At 47.5% G+C, this 17,209-nt stretch overlaps 1 protein-coding gene across 1 annotated transcript in view; it reads right to left on the bottom strand.

Annotated features, from left to right (window-relative positions):
- Positions 1-10,007: 10,007 nt before the first annotated feature.
- C8B (complement C8 beta chain) overlaps positions 10,008-17,209 on the bottom strand; it is a 43,951-nt gene continuing 36,749 nt past the window's right edge. The window contains 4 exon segments of the mRNA XM_047792370.1: positions 10,008-10,696; positions 10,698-10,743; positions 13,003-13,071; positions 15,489-15,642. Of these exon segments, the coding sequence (XP_047648326.1) occupies positions 10,567-10,696; positions 10,698-10,743; positions 13,003-13,071; positions 15,489-15,642 (399 nt within the window). The 3' untranslated portion in view covers positions 10,008-10,566.

Here is a 17,209-nt window from a genome sequence, read left to right as displayed (position 1 = left end):
AGAAATGAAAATCAAAACTACAATGAGGTGCCACCTCACAGCAGTCAGAATGGCCACCATTAATTAATAAGTCTACAAATAGCAAATGCTGGAGAGGGTGTGGAGAAAAGGGAACCCTCCTGCACTGTTGGTGGGAATGTAAATTGGTACAACCACTATGGAAAACAGTATGGAGATTCCTCAGGAAACTAAATATTGAACTACCACGCGATACAGCAATCCCACGCCTAGGCATATCTAGACAAAACTTTCATTCGAGAAGATACATGCACCCCAATGTTCATAGTAGCACAATTCACAATAATCAAGGCATGGATATAAACTAAATGTCCATTGACAGATGAACGGATCAAGAAGATGTGGTACATCTACACAATGGAATACTACTCAGCCATAAAAAGAACAAAATAATGCCAATTGCAGCAACCTGGATGCAACTAGAGATTCTCAACTAAGTGAAGGAACTCAGAAAGAAAAAGACATATACCATAGGTACCACTCATATGTGGAATCTAAAATATGCCACAAATAAACCTATCTACAGAACAAAAACAGACTCACAGACATGGAGAACAGACTTGTGGCTGCTGGGGTGGGGAGAGTTGGATGGACTGGAAGTTTGGGGTTAGTAGATTCAAACTATGACATTTAGAATGGGTAAGCCGTGAGGTTCTGCTGTACAGCACAGGGAACTATATCCAATTACTTGTGACAGAACATGATGGAAGATAATATGAGAAAAAGAATGTATAACTCTGTATGACTGGGTCACTTTGCTGTAGAGCAGGAATTGACAGAGCATTGTTAATCAACTATGCTTTAATAAAAAAAAATTTTTTTAAAGCACCCATTCTCAGCCCTGATTGTCCCTGAGAATCACCTGGGGAGTTTTAAAATCCCTGAATTCCAGAAACTATTCCTCAAACCCATTTAATCCGGACTTCTGGAGATGAGAGCCAGAGATGAGTAGTTTCCTATACTCAGAACCTGGTCATAACTTACAATGGAAAAGAATCTGCAGAAGTTATATGTACAAATACGTGTGTATACGTGTGTGTGTATCAATCATGTTGCTGTACACCTGAAACTAACACATTGGACATTGACTATACTTTAATTAAAAAATAAAGTCAAAATTAAAAAATAAAAACTAAAAAAATAAAATAAATGCTCCCCAGGTGATTCCGACGCAGCCAAGGCTGAGAATCGGAGAGCGGAGGTATCATTACACGTTCACAGGGTATGTGACAGAACCAAAGGGCCCCACAGCAGCATTGACCTGTGCACTGTATCTAGTCTTAACACGGGCCTATTAGGTTTTCTGAGTCCCATTTTACAGCTAAGGAAACTGAGTCTTGGAGAGGCCGACCCGGGTTCGAATGCTGTCCATCAAGTACATGCCCCACCCCCACCTTTGCTCTGTGCTGTCAGCCAGTGAGGGTTTGGTATGAGGGGCACAGGAGGGAGAGGGAAGAAGCCAGAGGCCAGGACGCTCATTAGGAAGTAAGTGTAGGCACCTAGATGAGAGGCAAGAACGTTGGGGTTAAACAAGTGCCGGGATCACCTGTGAGCCAGACCCAGCAGCTGAGCAATGGCATCCTCCTGTGGTCTGAGTCCCAGAACCAAGGCGAGGTCTGTCCGGCTGCGCTGAAGATCCTGCTCCCCCAGCAGTTTTAGAAATTACAGCACAGGAGTTCCTGCTGTGACTCAGCAGGTTAAGGACTGGATGTTGTCTCTCTGAGGATGTGGGTTTGATTCCTGGCCTCTCTCAGTGGGTTAAGGATGGGGCGATGCCACAAGCTGCAGCACAGTTCACAGATGCGGCTCAGATATGGCGTTGCTGTGGCTGTGGTGCAGGCTGGCAGCTGCAGTTCCAGTTCAACCCCTAGCCTATGGGAACTTCCATATGCCCAGGTGTGGCCTTTAGAAAGAAAAAAAGAAAGAAAGAAAAGAAAGAAAGAAAAAAGAAAGAAAGAAAAAAAAGAAAGAAATTACGGCACTGCAGCAGTGGCAGACTCAGCCTCAGCCACAGCCTCCTTTCACCAGATCGGCCCCTCTCTCTCCTAAGCACGGCGGGCTCTCACCAGGCAAAAGGCATCAAACTCATCAAATGCATTCTCCCTCAGGTCCTTTCAGGAGATCTATAATCTACGGTTTTATAGGTAGTGGATGTAAAAACACGGTTTAAAGATATAATCTTCAGCTTGACAAGGTGTCTTTTGAAAAGTAAATTAATGACAGAATGAGAAGCAATAAGGGGAGGCTTTTCTCTTTTTTTCTGCTTTGACACAGAGGAAGATCTAAAGAGTTCAGCACTCAATGAATCTCTTCTGAACTACATGCCTTCAGGGTGAAGAAAATGGAAGGAGAGAGAGAAAGGGTAGGCTTAAAAAACCACAGTGCAGAAGAGAGAGAGATGGCAGAGGGGAGCCGTCAGGTGCCACCAGAGGAAGGGTATGTGACACAGATTAGCAGAGGGATGCTTCTCCCATGAAATCGGTGAGCGCTCTGGGCTAGGTGCTGGGGAGCCAGAAATGGGTCAGACACAAGTCTGCTCTGATGGAGGAGGCCTGTGAAGGAGGCCCTAGGTCCCAAATTAGCAGGAAGGCCAACCTGGGGAGCAGGAGGCATCCCGGATAGGATAGGAGGCAATGGCCTCTAGGAAATGAGCAGAGGTGGGGTACGGGCTGGACATGGCACAGGAAACTGCCTGTGCAGAGTTGCAGAGCTGGAAAACCACGACAGAAGGGGGAGGAGGGCAGTTAAGCGCTCGGCTCCCGGCGGGGATGGGGGGCGATGCTGGTCCCCCTCAGGCTGGGGACAGCTGGGTTTGGACCTTTGGTTTGACCATCGCCTTTCCTGAGAGCAGAAGTCCCTTCCCAGCCACATCCCTGCTCTCCCAGGGAGCTCCCAGTGGTTCGGCATTCCACAGCCCTTGCTATAAAGCTCAACTTTTAACTTGGATTCACGAAGTTCACTCTGGTCTGATGTCAAGGTACGCCTCCATTTTTATTTCCCTTTGCAGACTTTATGAACCAACATACTAAAAATCTGTTGTCCCTAACAGGACAACAAAGCCTTATATGCCTAGCCCTCAGCTCTCTCTGATGTCATTTCCTTCCATCTGCTCCCCCATAGCCATGCTGCTCCAGCCATGGAAGTCTTTTTGCTGTTTCTCACACATGCCAGGCTCCCCCATGCCTCAGGACCTTTGCACCTGCTTTCTTCTCCACCTGAAATTCTCATCCTCTAAATGAGCTCAGCCAAGACTTACACCCTTGCTTTACTCACATCTCTGCTCAAACCATACCCCTCCAACAACCTTACCCTCATTTATTTTTCTCATAGGCATTTATTTTTCTCATATAATCACTATCTGAGGTTATAGAATTTTTTTCTTGGTGTACCTCCCCCCATTTATATGCATGTTTTTTCATGGCTGGAGCTCCAGTACCCAGAACAGTATTTGACCTTAGTAGAAGATTCAATAAATATTTGTTGTATGAATGAGCTATTTCCAACTTCATTCCTCAAATGGGTGAGGCAATGTGTCCCCTCCAGGCTTTTGTACCTAGTCTCCTAAGAAGCATCCCCACCTGGCAGCCCCCATCCCACCCAGATTTTCACCAGGACCATACAGGGTATAGATTAGGTGTCCATTCACCCAGAAAGCCAACTCTGACCCCTTGTGCTACCCCATACCTTCTCAGATGCCACTCCCTCCTGTGGCTCCATATTCCAGCAATTTCCATATCCTCTCACTGTAGCCAACTCACTCTGTCACTGCAGTCTGCCCCAGCCAGTGACACCTTGCAAGGGCAAATGGGGACTTTTGAAACCTCAGTACCCAGCATTGTGCTCAGGCACCTAGGAGCTTCCCAGCAAAAGACTGGAGGCTATTCTCTCTCCTGGTCTGTGCTAGAGGCAAAGGCTCTGACACAGCCTGGGCAGGTAGCAGGTAGGAGTGGGTGAGAGAAATCCACGTGGAAGACATTTGCACAGCACTCCCAGGTCCTGCAACCTTCCTGGTACACCAGAGGGGAGTCCACGCCCCTTTAGAGGCTGCCTACATTTAAAGAGAGCCACCTTTTCCACCTTAGCGAAGGAAAGCCCATCAAATCGAGTTAAAAAATCCTGCATTCCCCACCTCCCCTCAGGAGAGATAAAGGAAAATGTGTTTCCCTTCTATATTAACAGCTTAAAATGTGAGATAAATCCTCCCATCCTAACCTGTTTTTAACAAATGGACTTTGCTGTCCAGTGGCAGGATACATGTCTGATGGATCTATTTATCCATTCTATTTCTTTAGAGATAGCTGCTAAGAAGTTTTATCTATTATTTGTCTCCCTCCCCCATGCCCATTTTCCTAACCAGGCAGGTGGAGCAAGCAGTTGATGGATGGATGGTGTTTGGGATAAAAGGGGCCAGAATCAGATAGTTTTCAGGATCAGAACAAACTGGCTTATTAACAAGGAAGCCCCTCGGGCAGGAGGGGATGGGGAAAGGAGGAGTGGGTACCAGACAATGGCCAGTGATGGATGAAGGAGCACCTGGGGTTGCAAGGTGTAGACGCAAGATAACTGGTGGCCGCGGCCTCTGATAACAGCAGTGCTGGGGCTCCGGAGCAGCCTCCTGAACAGAGGTGAATGTCAGACCAGCCACTTGACTTCTTTTGACAATCCTCCAAGAATCCCCCGCTGCAAAGGCAAGTCCTGTTTCCTCTCCTCTTCCTTTCTGTAAAATGCAATCTCCATGCTCAACAAGAGACAGCTGCCAGGCAGGGCTGGTCCAGCATCCAAGAATAGGAAGGCACCTGAGTGTTGCCAAGTGCCAGGCACGCTGGGGTGAGAGCAGTCCCTCTGCATATACCACATCATTCCAGCTTCACACTTGTGCTATTGGGACTAATCTATATTCTGATGAGAACACTGAGGCACAGAGAGGATGAGGGACATGATCAAGGCTGCTGAACTAGGAAGTGGGACATGGGGTCTGACCCCTTGTCTGTCTGCCTTAAAGCCTTCTAAACGGCTTTGCTTCTCCGCTTCTGAGATGCCAGACCAGGGACCTTTCTGTGCTTTCTATGCAAGCGGGCACGTGGGCAGGCACCTGCCAGATGGTGAAAGTGCATTCTCTTTGGTTGTGATGGGAAGTTGGGGGGCCCAGTGGCTGCATACCCGGACTGAGACAGTTCTGCCACTTTCGAGCTGTGTGGTCTTAGGCAAATCGCTCAGTCTCTCCGAGGCTCCGTCTCATCACCTGTCAATGGCAGATAATAAATCCTTCCTCTTGTAGGCATTGAGAGGATTAAGCTGGATTAGGTATGTGAAAGTTCTTTGTAACTGGTAATGCCCTCTGCAAATATTAGTTATTATGCTAGTACATTTTCTCCTAATAACCCAGAGCTTGGGATATAAAAGCCTTCCATGTCCTTTATTAAGACATCTCCTAGGAGCTAAGCTATTTTATGTCTTTCTTGTTCTCCTGCGTTATAATGGGGTTTAGTACCAAAATATATTCAACCAGTTTAAAGCGGTTTTAAACAACTTAAAAAATAAACAAATAACACACAAACCATCATTCTTTTCGATGTTTTGAGAATCCCCAGAAGCAACGATGCCAAGGATACCATGAAGTGCAGACTGTCCCGGGCACTCCTCTGAGCACGGTCAATTCGCATCCTCCCACACCCCAAGAGGACGCTGCTGTCACCATCCCCATCTGGAAGATGAGGAAACAGGCACGGAGGGTATAAGGCATGTGGAAGGCAGGCAAAGCCACAGGGCCAGGCAGGGCCACAGCTGCAGCAGCATGGCACCAGGGCACACACTCCCAAGCATGGTGCCACTTCACTGCTTGTCACCTGTGTTTCCCACTCTGCCGGAGAGCCTGAGCTCCTCCCCTCACCCCAAGGAACTATAGCAAGCCCACCTGAGTTTCTGAATCCCTCACCCCGCAATACTGGAATGAACAGTCCAGAAAGACAACTCAAAGAGGAAGACACCATACAGAAAAATCTGATTTCCTGACAGTAGTCAATAAACAAAGCCGTTCAAAGATGTAAAGTGTGCTATTCCAGTGTGTGCTGCTGTCAGGGGTTCCTTGGGCATACTAGGTTTAAAGGGAACCTACAAATGAGAAAATGAGATGAAGGCAGAACGTTAGAAGACATTTTTTTCCTAAGTTTTTTCCTTTATTTGTATCCTATTTCTGCCATACACTGGGCAGGCTTTTTGTCTCTTTTTTTTTTTTTTTTTTGGTCTTTTTAGTGCCGCATCCGTGGCATGTGGAGGTTCCCAGGCTAGGGGTCTAATCAGAGCTGTAGCCACCAGTCTATGCCAGAGCCACAGCAATGCAGAATCTGAGCTGCATCTTCGAGCTACACCACAGCTCACGGCAACGCTGGATCCTTAACTCACTGAGCGAGGCCAGGGATCAAACCCACAACTTCATGGTTCCTAGTCGGATTCGTTTCTGCTGAGCCACAACGGGAACTCCTGGGCAGGCTTTTTTTTTGGCCTCCCCAAGGCATATGGAGTTCCCGGACCAGGGATCAGATCTGAGCCACATCTGTAAGCTACACCACGGCTGCACCAATGCTTTCACTCACTGTGCCAGACCAGGGATCGAACCAGCATCCTGGAGCTGCAGAGACGCCCATGATTACCAACCCTCTGCGCCACAGCAGGAACTCCTGGGCAGGCTGTTTAATCCTCTTGAGTCTTGGCTTCTTCCTCAACCTGGAAATGTACTCCTCGGGTTTACCTCATTGACAATGACAGTTTTCTCTTCCGATCCTCTGAGAGTTTCCTTGGAGATTTCCGGTGGTCCCTAGGGGGTGTCGGCAACTTCCCTAACAAGTACTTTCAGCCCCTACCTGCCATCAGTTATTTCTCTGCCTCTTTTGCTTCACTCTTCTTTTGCACACTGCCCACCCAGCTGGCTCAAGGCATCACCCCCGGTCAGTGCTGTGTGTTTGTCCCATCTCAGGGTTACCCCAAATTTCATGATGCTCCCATCCTGTATTCCCAATTCTCTGAAGTTTCTCTCCGGCCTGGGATGGGTCTGCCTTCGGCCCCCTTCACATTCCTTGTCATTAGCTCATTAATTCAGGCAACAATGATTTACTGTTGCCTCTTTGTACTGGGTACCTGGGATATGTGAGGGCAGTAGACAGACACTATATTTGCCTTCAGGGATACGATATTTGAGAAGGAATAGGAGACGATAAACAAGTAAATAGTAATTCAGTAGACCCTGGAAACATTGGCAAATAGACATACCGTCCTGAAGGACATCCTCAAAAAGTATCTGTAAAACAAAATATTTGCCCATCAAGATGCTAATCACAAAGGTCCCCAAGGAGACCTGGCCAGTGTCCCAAGGGCTTTCTGCTCCAGCCCCATTCTCTCCAGAGGGCTTTTTATCCAAGCGCCTGGGAAGAGGCCAGAGGTCTCGCCTTTAAAACAAAGATGGCATTTCTCTCTGGATTCTCTGCCAGCCGATACTCCTCCTCCCGGGCCCAGCATCCCCTCTTGATTTTCACGGCCATCACATCCTTAGTAAAAATCACGTTTCCCTTTGAAGCTTTCCTTACACGTCACCTGATAATTGTATTAATATCTCCCTCATCAAATTCAAATCAGATTAAGTGAGATAATGCAGGTTGAACGACTTCATAAACTGAGAAGCAGTCTATAATTGGCAGCTATTATTATTGTTACTATTGTTAAAACAGTTATAATGCTGATCATTCCCACAGAAGTCAAGTTATTACCCCAAGGTCACTCAGGGAGGAAGTACAGACACAGAGCTCCTGGCCCAGACATCAAGTGCATGGCGGAGCTCCCAGCTCTTGGATGCAAAACCCGCCGCCATCCAGGTATCCTGTCCTATGTTCAAGCTTCCAGGATCACCGCCAAACTGCACTGCCTGTCCCGTGCCCCATGGATAGTGCAGCTCCTTCACCAGTACGCCAGTGCAAGTTACACTTGCCAAGGTTTTCCAAAAGCACAGTTTGCATTTATTTCGTCTAATTCTTACATTATGTCTCAGCCTCCTCCTAAATGCATTTGTTTGCAAAAAGAGCCACGAGGGGAAGTTCAGCCCACAAATAAGAATATAATTATTACACAGTTTAGCAGTGCCTGGGCGTCACCCGGGTATTCACCGGTGCTCTGCAATTCAATTGTCTCTCCTTTAAGACCGTATTTAATAGGATAAACAATTTCTGCTAAATGCAATAAACGTGAACCTGGACTGTCATCTCCATAATCAACTCAAATTTCCCATTAGAAGTAGTGGCTGTGATTGAGAATCAGAATTTAATTTGGCGGCGCTGGCTTTGACGTGCCTGTGTCGGCTGCACAGGAGCCTCCCATCAACCAAAGATAGAGCTGCTCTTCCCCTTCTCTGGGGAAACTTAAAAGAAGACAGATTATAACGCAAGAAAATTATACGGCCTCGGTATAATGAAAGAGATAAAACATGATTGGATTAGCCTGTTGAAATAACAGCAGACAGCAAAGCAATAATATTAAGCCAAACAAGGGCCTGGACCCATCAGCTCAACTGCAGGGGACCTGGGGGTGCAGGAAGACGGTCAGAGTCGCCACGTTTGCCACAGCAACCCCTGAGCAAGAAGCATCAGCTCCTTCTGTGGTTGCTCTAGTGGCTCAATTCCAAAGACCTGGGTGGCCAGACTGGTGGGTATTGGTGACCCATGCTTCTGTGTCATGGATGGTTCCGGGTCTGGGGTCCTAGCACCTAGCCCAGCAGCAAACTTAAAGCAGATGATGTGGCTGAAAACAAATTGGTTGAACATGCATAGGATGGGGTTCCTGTCATGGCTCAGTGGAAACGAATCTGACTAGTACCCATGAGGATGCAGGTTCGATCCCTGGCCTCACTTAGTGGGTTAAGGATCTGGTGTTGCTGTGAGCTGTGATGTAAGCAGGCAGCTACAGCTCCGATTGTACCCCTAGACGGAGAATCTCCATATGCTGCGGATGCGGCCCTAAAAAGACAAATGACAAAAAGAAAAAGAAAAAGAATAGAATGAACCAATATGCCTTCAACTGTTTTTCTCCCCCACCAATGTGATTTCAACATATCCATGTGAAGTTATGCAACCAGACAAAGACAAAGAAAATATTGAGGGATGTTTTGAGGAGATGGAAGGAATGAAAATAAAGCTTAAACCATCACCTGACTCAATCTAAAAATAAAAATGTTTTGGTGTTTAGTAACATAAAGACCAACTGCCTTCCTACCTCTTCTTCAAGCACCTCCCTCCCCCAAAGGAGATTTACACAAAAGCATGAGAGCAAAGTAGGATGTACAGAGGTAGGGAAGATTTGCCCATTGCCCCACAGCCATCAGATTGAACGTCTCCTGATACGTTTCCTCTTCCAGCCACTACAACCTTTTTTTTTTTTTTTCTTTCTTTTTAAACTACCTCTCATTCAGTGATCAGTTTCCATGGCTCTTTTCTCCACCTCGGTGTCTTTTCTGGGCACCCACTCATGTCATAACAATTCAGCTCTGCCCCAGAACTGTTTCTGACACACATGACCACTCCCTTCCTGTGCTCAGTATCAAAAGGAGTTGAGGAAGCAGGACTCGCTCTCTTCATCATGCAGTTGGTGGGGACTGTCAATCACACACACACAACACACACCCATACACATGCAGCACCTACTTCTACATTTTATTTCATAAAAAATTCTTTGTTGGAGTTTCCGTTGTGGCTCAGCAGAAATGAGCCTGACTAGTATCCATGAGGATGCCGGTTTGGTCCCTGGCCCCATTCAGTGGGTTAAGGATCTGGCCTTGTTGTGAGCTGTGGTGTAGGCCACAGATGGGGCTTGGATCCTGCATTGCTGTGGCTGTGGTGTAGGCTGGCAGCTGCAGCTCTGATTCAACCCCTAGCTTGGGAACTTCCACATGCTGCACCTGCACTCCTAAAACATAAAAAATAATAATAAAATAAATTATTTGTTAATCAAGTGCCCATTTATTAAGAGGAAGGGAGTATCCTAATTAAGCGTTTAAAACTCTGGAGTCCAAGTGCCCAAGTTCACAGCCCCGCTCCCCAACTCCCTAACTGCATCACCTTGGACAAGTCACTTAACTGTCCTAAGCTGGTTCCCCTGCTGTTTCATGGGGCTAAGACAGCATCCACCTTATAAGACTGTCATGAGGATGGAATGAATTCATGCACTGAACACTGTAGCTGGCATGTACCTAATCATTCAACAAATATGAACTACCATGGACACTGAATGAGCCAGTGTGCCCCTCCAGAGAGAAACAGAAATAAAATTGAAGAGGTAAGCAAAGTGAATATTACTAAGATGCTTAAGCCCTTCAGGAGACTATAATGAGTATTTAACTTGCTGTTTGTCCAAATCCATGTGCATTTTACAAATACCATCTTTATTTCAAATCTGAATGGCACAGCCCTCCCACCCCTGGGCCAGGCCCAGGAGGGAGCTGGTGTGGAGGTGAGCTGGCCTGGGTTCCTAAGGGCTCAGAGCTCTCACTGTGTGCAGCGCACAGTAGCATCACCCGCTAGAAGCTCTCCCTTCCTTAACAGTTAAGTGTTTCTGAAGCAGGACCCAAGCAGGGGCTGCCCCCATTTTGAGGAGGTGGATTGTTGCACTGCCTTCGTCTTGTTTTACGTCCTCCAGAACACGGAGACCAGTCTGACCAGCAATTCCACTTCCCATCAATGGGGACATCTATAAGAAAGAAGGTCAATGAATATAAATTAGCCCTTATTACACTCCAGGGCCCTGCAGGAGGAGTGAGGTGTATAAACCTTAAGGCTTTGGGAGTTTGAATCGCTGATCTCCCAATTCCAATCAACTGTCCTTCTTTCAGGCCACTGGCTCACCATGCTCCCTTCTACCACAGGGCCTTTGCACACACTGTTCTCCTGGCCCGAAAGACTCTTCCCTGGTCTGTTCATCTGGTCGAGCCTATTCACCCTTCAGATCTCAGTTTAAGTGTTCTTCCAGAGGGGAAACCCTTCCTGACCCCTAACTCCCTATCAATACTTCATATTTTAAGCTCTCAGCGCTTTTTGTAGTAATTACCGCTAAAACTTTAAATGTATTTCTGGGATCTCTGCCTGAGAAAGGCAACCATTTCACCCAATTGTGACTTTCTCTGTGCTACTTGATAAATACCCACTAGAGCAAAAAAGAAAAAAAAAAATGTATTTCTGGGACAATTCAAATGATGTTGATCTTTCTACAGCAATCCCCACAACAGGAATTCTATTTGATTGGCTCACCACTGAACCCCAGCCCCCAAACTGGCCCGCAGGAGTCCCTGAGTCAATATTAGTTGAATTGATGAATAGTTTCCAGCCCAGACTTCCCAGCAATGGGAACGCTGATGCATTTCCTTCTTCTCCATGTATAAAGTGGGAGCGATGTTATCTACTGTGATTGTTGTGTGTTTTAAATGAGGTAATAACACTAGGCTCTCTCCTCCCTGACATTTGCCTTTCCCGTGAGGATTTATGGCTGTTGATGAGACTGGCAAATAATCAATCACACCCACCATGAGAGCTCATGTGTCTGGCTGAGCCTCTAACTTGCAGTGTCGCTCTGGGCACATTACTTAATACCTTTGGGCCTCCTTATACTAACGTCAGTCATCTGGCGTGGGAGGCTGACAAGGGCTCCTCCAGCCAGTGGAAACCCTGTGACTGTGCCATTACGCTCTTACAGGGCAGGTCCCTTTGGGGGCCTGGTTGGGATGCAAGAGGAAGTGAAGGCATCCCTGAGCACTTCTCTGAGGAGGGGAGAGGTGCAGGCATCCAGAGCAAAGGCTATAGATTCAGACCCACTTGGACCTGAACCTGCGGCCCTGTACCTACTCACTGTGTGACCACTGGGCACGTTAGTTAGCCACCCACTGAACCTCAGTTTCTTCATCTATAAAATGGAGGTGTCCACAGCATCTACTGCAGGATGTTGTTGTGAGGATTAAAGGATTTAATATATGTAAAATATAAAAGAGTTCCATTTATTTTGCTCTAAAATAAACTAACTGATATTTATTTTGCTCTTATAATGCATTAGGCATCTTCCTAAATGCTTCATGTGTCTCAGGAGAAACTCAAGACAATTCTATGAGGTAGTGAATATCATCACCTCCATTTTACAGATGAGAAAACTGAGGCACAAAGAGGTCAAGTAATTTGCTCAAGGTCACAGTTATGAAATGATGGAGATGGAATCTGAACCCCTGCTGAGTCCAAGCCCACAGCAAGTTCCCTAGTACACAGTACATAGCAGAATGCTTAATAGATGTTTGGTGTTTTTATTGGGTATGCCATTTCCTTTTTTAATGGTATCCCCAGGAAAGTCACAGAAAGGAAAAGAAAGGGGAGGAGTGTGGGGATATTAAGAATTCTTAGATAATAAATTGGCTAAAGAATCTGAGAGCTGGCAGAAATCTTTATGATATAATCTAGTCTTTCAGTGATCATTTCAACAGCAGCAACTGTGTGGGACCCGGAGGACCCAGAGGGAAATGGGACATGAGCCCTACTCACAGACACAGGGACGCAGACACACACAACCCAGAACAGAGTGTGCCAAGAGCTACAATGGATACATGTTCAAAGACTATGGGGTCCTACAGGAGAAATGGAGTGGAGTTTGAAGAATTTTTATAGAAGAAGGGGCATCTGTGTTGGATTTTGAGGGATGAATAGGAGTTCACTAAATAAGAAAAAGAAGATAAACATTCCAGAATGAGCCAAAGAAATGACTCACAGATGCTATGCATTAGTCATCCTGTAACATGAAGCAATCACAATTGGGAAAATAATAAAATATAAAATTAGGAGTCAGGATAGATCTTAAGTTTCATAGTGTCCAGCTCCCTTACCCCACACCCCCGACTTTGCTCTTGCTCTTTTCAATTATTCTCTGGACTACCCTAGACTCCCCTTTGCCAACCAACTCTCAAAGACTCCTTACTTTTCCGATTGGTGACCTCACAGGCTGAGCCTTGGAATCCAGCAGGACAGATGCAGTCACAGCGTGATTCTGAGAAGACAATATAAAAAGAATATGAATCATACCATGTGACACAAAGAGCTCCTGGAGTTTAGCCCTCCCTCCACATCACTGCTTTTCCATGAGGTTAAATAGGGCATTCATTTAGTTGAGTGGTTTGAAATAAGAAGGTTCGGTGCCAAGAATACCCACTCCTGTTGTAAGAGTCCTTTGCTCATAAAGGAATGTTTATTCTACTGCAGGGAATGAGGTGGTGTTGTTGAGGAAAATTAGTCATTAATTGACCTTTGACCTAGACTTATATGTTTTTATATGTTTTACTGAGGTCATGGGGGTCAATGGTCACTGATGCTCAATTCCATCACAAGTAATTGTCTAGCTTCTGCTTGGATACCTCTAGTGATGGGGAACTCATGACCCTCCAATGTCTCATCTTACCTTTGGCCAGTTCTAACACTTTGAAAGTTATTCCTTAGGTTAATCGGTCACATGTCACCCTGTAGCTTCTCTCACCTGGACTCATGAAATCTCTTCACATGGCAGTCCTTTACAGACCAGGCCCCGTGAGCATCCTGGTCTCTGGCTTCATTTACTCCCTCGCCTCCAGTGGGTCTCTGTCTCTAGACCCAAATTTCACATGAGGCAAGGGGGATTTCAGCAACCCTAAATCAAAACCTGGAGTCAGGAGTTCCTGTCATAGCACAGCAGAAATGAATTCAACTAGGAACCATAAAGATGCGAGTTCAATCCCTGGCCTCACTCAGTGGGTTAAGGATCTAGCGCTGCTGTGAGCTGTGGTATAGTTTGCAGACTACGCTTGGATCTGGCATTGCTGCGGCTGGTTGCTGCAGCTCCAATTTGACCCCTAGCCTGGGAACCTCCATGTGCCACAGGTGCGGCCATAAAAAACAAAACAAAACAAAACAAAAACCGAAAACCGAGAAAAAACCTGGAGCCAGTGAACTGACCCACTTCATGCTGGACAGACCCTCACTGATGGGTTCTGGTTCTGAAGGCAGTACTTCCCATCCTTAGGCTGTCGCTTGCTTTGCTCTTCTTCATCCCACCTGAGAAGCCACACCCCCACCCCCTCTATCTCAGCTGGGCAGCTGGACTCTTTCTCCCAGAGAACAGGTCTTTACTCACGTCTTCTCTGGTGAGCTCGCTCCATCCACATGGGTTCTGCTATGGGTCCTGCTATGGGTCCTGCTTGCTCCCTGGGCCAACAACTGCTGTACCAGTGCTCCTGATGCCCTGTATTGGCCTCCTGCTGGACTGAACTCTTCCTCAACCCATCACAACAAGAGCAGAAGATCCCAGGCCTCAGCCTCCCCTAACTTTTCCCTGCCCACTGTGGTGACCCTGGATGTGGGCCTGGAAGTTAGCAATCAAGTTCTACTGGCCCATCCATGCTGCCAACCCATCCCCCAATCTTTTTGCCATTCAAGCTCTGCCCAAGGCATTTCCTTGTGCTCAGCCCAGGGTGGGCCCCTTCTTTGCCCAGGAGAGAGTCTCTGCATCTACCCTCCTCCCTGTTACAGACCACACAGTCGCAGCCTGCTCCTGCCTTCAGCTTAATGCCGCTGTCACCCACGTGTTCCCTATAGTTGGAACCTAGGTATCCTGACAGCCAGAGCAGCCTGTTCTGGTTGTCTGCATTCTGACTTGCTGGGAGATAGACTAACTACCACTGGTACCTTTCGATGCAACTCTTTGGTCAAGCCTACCTCTCCCGCCAGTCTAAAAAGCTCAGCAAAAGCATGGATCCTGTCTGCCAGTGAATTGAGCTATGGAATGGCTGCCCAGATCTCCCTTACAACAGCCGATAGGCTTTTTCCAAAGGTCAGTCTCCACGATTCCCTTCAACTCTTTTGGGCTAAGGCCCCAGGCTTCGTGTTTGTGAAAAGCTCCCTGGTGGATGCAGGAGCTTTGCCATAATCAGCCGCTGAGCATGGGGCTGGGGGCGGGGTAGCATGGGGGTAGCATTTCCTGGGTCTAACCCCATGTCACTGTGCTCCAGGGAGGTGGGGACTTCAGCAGTAGTGAGTCATAACCCCGCTGCAGATTTGAACTAGCCAGAGAGGAGTGACTTTAGCCGACCTGCGGAGGGCCTCTTCTCTACAGTGTCACGTAATCCTCCAGGTTGGGGCAAAAGCATCAATAGTTCTAAAGATCCCAAGTGATTCTCATGCCCAATCTGGGTGGAGAAGCTCATTTTTTAAGGGGGTCCAAATGGCCAGGGAGCCCATATTTTTTCACCTGAGAAAAAGAAGGGAGTTTTATGATAGTCCCTAGAGCCTGCGGCAGAGGACTGGGGATTGACCTAGAAACTCCCCTGGAGATACACTCCCTGACCCTGACCCTGGCCTAGAGGGTGTGTGGATTTGATAATGTGTTCTGGTCTGGAACCAGCCCCTCCAGGGACACCAGCTGCCCAGAAATGGTACCTTTCAGGACAGGGACTCCATTCCCCTGGCAGGGAGCACAGTGGCAGGAGCTGATTTCCTTCTCGAACTCCTCCAGGGCTCGCTTCATGTTCTGCTTCACTGTGCTGGAATAGGCAAAGTCCGTGGCTGTCACCAGCTCATAGAGAGGCTCTGCCTGGGAAGGGATCAAAGGTGTTTACATCGGCAGAAAACACTCATCCCACAGAAGCATAAAGCGAGGCCCCACAGGCACGGGCAGGGTCAGGGCATACAGACCACAGTGGATCCGTATGGAATCGGATGGAGGCCACGGCATGCAGATGGATGCCCCCTCCTCTCTCTTTCCTGCCCACCCAATATCCACAAGCAAGCTCATTCAAGTTCAGATTGCTGAACACCATCTAAGTGCCAGGCATGAAGCATTAAGGAATGAGTAGGATAAAATCCCCACCCTCAAGAAACTTAGAATCTGGAGACAGGGACAAACACACTAACAAATACTTATAGCACAGTGGCTACAGGTCACAGCGGTAACTGTAACGGGCAGAGAGGAGGAGCTGGTTAATCTGTCTTTGGTTGGGGAAGGGAGGTGACTGGTAAGCAGCTCTTTGAAAGCGTTACCGGAACATTGTTGTCTTATCACTCCCTCCTTCAAAGCCTGTGTGAATCCTTCAGGTCACGCAAGAGCCACCATTAGGGAGCCTTCCCCGACCTCCAGTGTGCTCCCTGAACACCTTTCCACCATGAAACGCTCAGAAAATTGTCTACACCACTCATCCGATGCAAATTCTACCTCTCTGCTCCTTGGTGGTTAACCAATGTTTTGTGTTGAAGTCCCTTTTTCTTCTTCCCTAATTAGCTGGTAAGCTCCTGGAGCTTAGATCCATATCCTGCTCTGCTGCTGCGTCTCCTGGGTCCAGCCCCAAGCTTATGGAGAACTGCTAGTAACAGTGGATGAAAGAATGAAAGGGGGATGGGAGGCCTCATTAGGGCCATCGCAGCTGGCCGGAGGCAAAGGTGCGGGGAGCAGGGAGAGCCACATGGGTGGGCAGGGCGGTGTTTCAGAGCAGGAAGCTGCAGATGAATGTGCTGGTGCTCGTGGGCTGGGAAAAACCAGAGGCAAAGTCCAAAGAGGGAGTTAAATAAACGCGGTCAGAGCCTCTTGGCTCTAGTTTCAGCGCCAGGGCCAGGTTCCTCTCCGGATTTTGTTTGTGATCCTGCCCTAATCCAGCCCTGGAGAGTTTAGGGTCTGTCTAAATGCAGGCAATCATGCCTAATAGATGCCTCCAGTGGGAAGAAAATTGCTTCCATTTCTTAATGCATCTGATGCTGACCTTCACTCCAGTGGGCAAAGCATGGCTCCTTGGTGGTCCCATTGTCTAACCGTTTTGTGGTCAATGAATTGATCCAGAGACTGTTTGCAGAACAGTCCAGCCTGCTGGCCACACGTGGGGGGAGGGGGGTGGGGGGGGTTGCTGTACACCTAGGATGAGCTCCTCCAAGGGCCTCCTCTCCCTGCCAGAGTAACTTGAAAGGCTGCCTGTAACTTCCCAGGCATTTTTCCAGCAGTACTGAGATCTGCTCCAGCACATAAAGTCAGTGGCAGAACCGGAGTAAACCATATATATATATTCTGTGTGCCAGGAGCGGTGCTGGCGATTACACATACAATCCCACTTCATCCTCACGAGGGAGCAATCAATAGCCCCATGTCAGGTGAGGTTAAGTAACTTGCACAAAGA

The sequence above is a fragment of the Phacochoerus africanus genome, chromosome 8, assembly GCF_016906955.1.
Source record: "Phacochoerus africanus isolate WHEZ1 chromosome 8, ROS_Pafr_v1, whole genome shotgun sequence".
In the NCBI taxonomy this organism is placed as follows: domain Eukaryota; kingdom Metazoa; phylum Chordata; class Mammalia; order Artiodactyla; family Suidae; genus Phacochoerus; species Phacochoerus africanus.
The sequence above is the reverse complement of the archived record's forward strand: the minus strand, read 5'-3'. Positions and strand labels throughout refer to the sequence as shown.